This window comes from Macaca thibetana, chromosome 12 (assembly GCF_024542745.1).
Source record: "Macaca thibetana thibetana isolate TM-01 chromosome 12, ASM2454274v1, whole genome shotgun sequence".
NCBI classification, from domain to species: Eukaryota; Metazoa; Chordata; class Mammalia; order Primates; family Cercopithecidae; genus Macaca; species Macaca thibetana.
In genome coordinates this window covers 46136647-46143159 of record NC_065589.1, presented here as the reverse complement: position 1 = coordinate 46143159, position 6513 = coordinate 46136647, and the positions used below count along the sequence as shown (strand labels likewise).

Here is a 6513-nt window from a genome sequence, read left to right as displayed (position 1 = left end):
GCACTTTGGGAGGCTGAGACAGGCAGATCACGAGGTCAGGAGATCGAGACCATCCTGGCTAACACGGTGAAACCCCGTCTCCACTAAAAATACAAAAAACTAGCCGGGCGAGGTGGCGGGCGCCTGTAGTCCCAGCTACTCGGGAGGCTGAGGCCAGAGAATGGCGTAAACCCAGAAGGCGGAGCTTGCAGTGAGCTGAGATCCGGCCACTGCACTCCAGCCTGGGTGACAGAGCGACACTCTGTCTCAAAAAAAAAAAAAAATTGTTATTAAGCTAACAGTATATCTAAAAAGTATGGTTAACTTAAATTCAAAAACATGTAATAGTGGAGATGAGTAAAAGGCTTTTATGTCGTGTTTTTACTCAGGAGTATGTCCTTTATTCCATATATACTACTTGCCCAGTCTTATATTCTTTGTGATCTTGAAATGGAAGCCATGTCCTGTTATTGAACAAGCTCTTCTCTATTTTTTCATCAACCACAAATATAGATGAAGCATTTTTTTATTTGCCTTGGAGCAATATGTTTTGAATTAAGCCCAGCATCCCATGTTTCAGTTGAGGTAGCTAAGATACATGCAGGTGAAAAGTAAAAGACTAAATTATTTGTCTTCCACCTATGACATAACTATTTTAAATAATTTTCTTAGGTGCTTAGTTATCATGGTCATGACATCATCAAGAGTCCCACTTTGTCTTCCCCTTAATAATAAACAACCTCTGTTTATACGTATTTGAAAAACTGCCTCATGTGATACTGACAGAGCTATAGTATTAAACACAAAGCTAAAGTGAGTTAAAAATAGTGTATTCAACTGCAAGCTAGCTCAAAGGCTTATATGTCCATTTCAGCATTGGGAACAATTTCACTATAGAATGCGAAAGGAAAATGACAGAATATACAAATTTTTGTAGGAATAATTTTGCATATATACCACAAGATAATTATTACATATTAAAAATAAATACAGTGTTAGGTAATTCTGAAATTGTCATTTCTGTTTTGGAGTTACGAATAATAAGCCCTGAGACAGAAGATACTGGTCCTCACACAGCAGCTGCCATTACTCCATTCTCAGTTGCGGTGCTTTATATAGAACAATAGGTATACAGAAGCCTTTGAGCCATTCCGGTATTCCCACTGCTCTGATAAATGAGAGACAAGTTGTAGGCAATATCTCTTCGTAAGTCTAACTGGTCAACTTCTATGCCCTAGGGAGAAAAAGATACCCTTATGTTTAATATTTCCAACTGTCAATCAGGACAATTTTATGGCAAATTAATAGTTATAAGTGTAAGTTTTCAAAAGCGATTAAAGCTCATATACTAAAAAAAATAATAAAACTATGCATATACCTTGGATCAATGCTGATTCAGTTAACAGTTATTATCAAATATTTTAACTGTCTAGCCAGTAATTTAAAGTCTCACCCACAAACTACAGCAGAATAAACGCCAGATGAATTTTGGATTTAAGAGTTAAAAAAAAAAAAAATCCATAAAAGAAAAAATACAATGGGATAATATAATCTTGAGTAGGAAAGGTCCTTTTCATGATAGCAAAAGTAGCAACTATAAAGGGAAAGATATGTATGACTTCATAAAAAACTTCTCTGTGTAAAAATAACATAATATTAAATGAACACCAATGACCAGATGGGAAAAAATTCCTATGCTATTATGGAAAGGCATATAAAGTGTAGGTTTAGGAGGGATACAACAAATTGACTACAATATTACCTCAGGGGTATTATAGTTTTTCCCACATATATAACAAAGCAATGAATTCAATGGAATAGATTAGACCTATGTTTCTAATCTTCCCCAATACAAAAACTTTGGGTCAACTAAAAAAAAAATCTGCAACAATTAAAAATGATACCTATAAAGCTCAAGTAACAAGATTTAACAATATTTATGAAATAACACTGTATAAAACAACCTTTAATAAACAACCTCTTAGGTGTATTTGAAAAACTGCCTCAAGTAATATTGACAGGGCTAGAGTATTAAATGCAAAGATGAATAAATGGTGTGAGTAAACAATAGTGTTTTTATACATATAAAAAAATGTATATATGAATATGCATATATACCTATTTATACATATACATATGCATATATAATATAAAATATGTATGACATACATATATAAATATGTATACAATATGCAAATAGTATATATATAAAAACAGCATCACTATAAAAATATATATTCATTTGTTTAAACTGAACAGTAATAGAAAACAATTGTGAGGGAATACAGGGATTATGAGTTTTTAAAGTTTTTTCTAATACAGTGCTATGTTAAAATATATTTAAAAATTAACCTATTTCAGGATTTAAAATAAAAATCAGACTTTAAACATAGATCATCATAGTACTGGCAACACTACCCTATCTTAAAAATAAACTACATTAATACTGGTCTTTCATCTTTATAAAGAAACATGTGAGTTACACTTGGAAACAGTCACAATATTCTTCAATATTCAGACTTTATGTCTACCAGTTCCTGTCTGTAAAGCATAGGAACTACCTTGGGAACTAAAATGCTCACAGCCACAAGCTGTATATGTTCACATGGTTGCTGGTCAAGTCTTGAGGCTCAGATGTGAAAGATCTAACTGTTGCTGAACATAATTACATAAATGTACTGAATAAGAGAAAATACATTTTAATATAGAAACTATTATTTACTGTCTGGAATTAGCTAACTGCACTTATCTACAGACAGATGAAGTGTCTCAGTTTTAAAAATGTACAATACCTCTACCACAAGTGGAGGGAGCTCCAGGGCCTTCTGATAATAGTGGATTGCAAGATGAATCAGCCCCAACTGATGAAGGCCACGGCCCAAATTGTAGAATGATTCCTGGCAGGGCCCACGTAAACTGAGGTATCGATTAAGAAAGGAAAAGCCCTAACCAAAAAGAGAAAGATAATTCAATATTTCACTGATTTGACAACGACGTACTAGACCACTGCATTACCAGGTGCTGAAAATACAAATATTTTTTAAAAACATATCTGCTTAGTGTCCTATTACTGTATAGTATTACGGTATAGTTAGGTGTCAACATTATAGGTCTTTTGAAGATGTAAGAATTTTTTTTAGCCAGGGATAAATACTCACAGAAAACAAAGCCAAACGTTACAACTAGCTACCAGAGATTCATAATCTACAAGTACACAAAACTTTTAAAAAATAATTTCAAGTTGGCTTGTGCTGTTATAGGCCAATAAACTTTTTGATGTGAGATTGATGCCTAAAAGCTTGAGCAAGATATAAAATAATGATAATGTACAAAGGTTTCCTCTCAGGAGCAAATTCACTTGAGTATACTTAACATTTTAGGGTAAATTTTACCTTTTATAAGTTACTTCTCAGGACTTTAATAACCTCTTAACCTAAAAAACTGGATTTTTTTTCTCCTGAAAGCTTCTGAGTCAAAGATTTATGGAGAAACTATTTCAGAGCACAGCTACAATGACGCTGACTCCCTGTGGGTCACACAGTCCAAAAAACAACTTGTTTCTTTACCTCTTCTCATATTCACTTTCCCTTTTAATACAGCTTCCGCTTTTATCATCCACTGAAATTACAAATTGCAAAGGTCCAAGAGTCCTAACTGAGTAATCAAATATATGACCAGATAATTAAGAATAAATCAACTAATTTATGAATATAGAATATAAAATGTAATTATTCTCTAGATGATCTGCTATATAGTTAAGTGGTCACAAATTTTCCTTTATAAATAGGTAAATAATAAAAATGAATTATTTAGGGGTAGTAATACTCATGGTCAGTATACAAATCATACTTTCTGCATATTAAAATAACCTATTTGTGTGACTACGACCTCTATTCCACTGAAACACACAGCTCTCTTAAGTACCAGCAGACTATCTGACTGTTAATTGCAAAGAAATATCAAGTCTTCATAGTTAAAAATGACAAGACAAATTTAAAGACAAAAATATGAGGAAAAAAGGAATAGGAATCTCAGATGAATTGTTGTAATGCAAATGAACCTCTAGGTCCTCTAATACAATAATGGAATTACTTGCTGCTCTTTAAGAAATGTTTAACAAATTCAAGGGGATAATCTGAAAGACTATTCAAATAATATTTAGTGATTTTAAAAACTAGACAATGTGGGCAACCACTTTACTTTATAGATACGGTGAATTATCAAATTTAAAAACTGCAAAACAAATTCTATTGTTCTATTCTGTTCTGTTCTCCCAGATGGAGTCTTGCTCTATCACACAGGAGTGCAGTGGTGCGATCTCAGCTCACTACAACCTCCACCTCCTGGGTTCAAGTGATTCTCCTGCCTGACCCTCCTGAGTAGCTGGGATTACAGGCACACGCCACCACACCTGGCTCATTTTTGTATTTTTAGTAGAGACCAAGTTTCACCATATTGGCCAGGCTGGTCTCAAACTCCTGACCACAAATGATCCACCCACCTCAGCCACCCAAAGTGCAGGGATTACAGGTGTAAGCCACCGTGCCCAGCCAAAAACACACAGTTTAAATGGAAAAGAAAAGAGTTATTTTGACATTATGTTACATTTCCAACATTTTGTTATATTTCAAACATTTAAATCAAATTAATCACTAAAGGGCCCAATGTACTTACTGTCTATATAATATTAAATAAAGGTAGAAGTGAGGAAACATGAATGATTTTACTTTTAATACAATATAAAGGTAAGAAAGATAATAAACCATAAAAAAATTTTTTTTAGGTAGTGTAACAGAAAACTATAGTCTTGTAGCAGGAAGAAAAATAAGAGAACAGTTTCAGAAACGACGCTATTTACAATAAAATCTGCTTCTCAGAAATTTTTATGGAAAATGTTTAACATACACAAAAGAGATTAGTCCAATGAACTTCCATATACTCATTACCTCTTGTTTCATCTCTACCTCCAACCATTTGAAACCTATTTAACTATAGAAGTAATTTGAAATTTAGCTTCCATATTACCTTGAAGTACATGAATTTTTGTCCTATAAAGCCCAAAAACTATATCTTTTACATATTTAATGAGTTAATCCATAAGATTTTCCTATCAATTTTTGCCAGAATTTTATGAGGGCAAGAAATTCCACCTGTGTACTTACTCACTGCTATGTCCCCAGTTCCTGGCACAAAATAAGCGCTCACTACATTTAATTTATACACAATCCTACATTACTTAATACAGCAAATAGTATCCAATAAGGAAGAAAAAGAAGCTTTGAGGAAAAGGTAGATAGAATACAAAAAAGGAAAAATTTAGAAGTTTCTGTTTTTCAGGTTTTTAAAAAAACTTATTATAGAAATTTTCAAATATACAACAGTAAAGAGACCACCTTAATGAACCCATACCTAGTTTCAACTGTCATCACCGTTTTAATGCAGGCTTTATTTTAACCATTTTACTGTAAAAGAAACAAAAGCCCCTTACTAGACCCTGCAACTCCATTCGAGTCAACATTTTCTTTCCTTTCTCACCTATTTAATAAAAGACATGTCTATACCATATCATATTTTGGAAACATCAAACATACAAAAATGAAATCATAGAAATGTAAGTGCTGAAGGCAGAGTAGTGAACAAGACAGACAAGATTTCTGATCTCTTGGACTTTATACTCTTATTAGAAGAGACATGCTATTAAAGTAGATAACACGAAACATAATTTGAAATTATGATAAGAACCACAAAGAAAATTTTAAAAGAACAATTTGTTGGTGATGGTGTAAGGAAACAGGCACAATCATATATACTGGATGTATAATTATTTTGTTTAAACTACTTTAAGTGAATCTTCAGTACCTAAGATGGCTAGAGACCTTGAGACACCAGACATACGGAAGCCTGCCAGTGCATTCCTCCAGATTCTGCCTGTGTCTTTGTCCCTAAAGATCTGGCTGTGTACCTTTACTATATCGCCGTAGTAAGTCTTAACCATGAGTATAACTATGCGCTGAGTGCTGAACACTGGGTAAGTGTTGGGGACTCCCGTCATGTGTACTGAGCATTGTGTATTACTTTTGAAGCAGGATTTTAAAAAAAAGTATTAAGTATATTCATTTTTAAGAAACAAATCAAGTAACGAGAAATTTGAATGAATTACCTGTACAATAAGAGCATGTCTCCGTAACACATACTTCTGAGATGCCATATGAATAAAGGTCAGGCCTATACAGAGGCTATAGAGAGGTTCATCAGGGTGAGTGCGAAAGGCTTGCACATACTGTCCTGGAAAACGAGCAGTGGTGTCAGACGGTGTGACAAGAACAGAGTTCTTTATTTCTTCAACACTTTTAAGGCTAAACAAACATTACTGATTTTAACATACATAAGGTGGACATTCTAAAATATCAACCAGAGACCTATTAATCTGAATTTTAAAACAATGTATAAAATATAATTAGAACAAGTTCCCCATGAATGTATGCTGACCATGAAGATTAATATGAGGAACTAAATTAACTTTTTCTAGACACA

The 6513-nt window shown here is 33.4% G+C and overlaps 1 protein-coding gene across 1 annotated transcript in view; it reads right to left on the bottom strand.

Moving 5' to 3' along the window:
- Window positions 1-357: 357 nt before the first annotated feature.
- GTF3C3 (general transcription factor IIIC subunit 3) overlaps window positions 358-6513 on the bottom strand; it is a 35575-nt gene continuing 29419 nt past the window's right edge. Inside the window, exons 16-18 of the mRNA XM_050752813.1 lie at window positions 6140-6264; window positions 2772-2924; window positions 358-1213 (exon numbers count right to left, since the gene is read on the bottom strand). Of these exons, the coding sequence (XP_050608770.1) occupies window positions 1091-1213; window positions 2772-2924; window positions 6140-6264 (401 nt within the window). The 3' untranslated portion in view covers window positions 358-1090. The remainder of the gene's footprint in view (window positions 1214-2771; window positions 2925-6139; window positions 6265-6513) is intronic.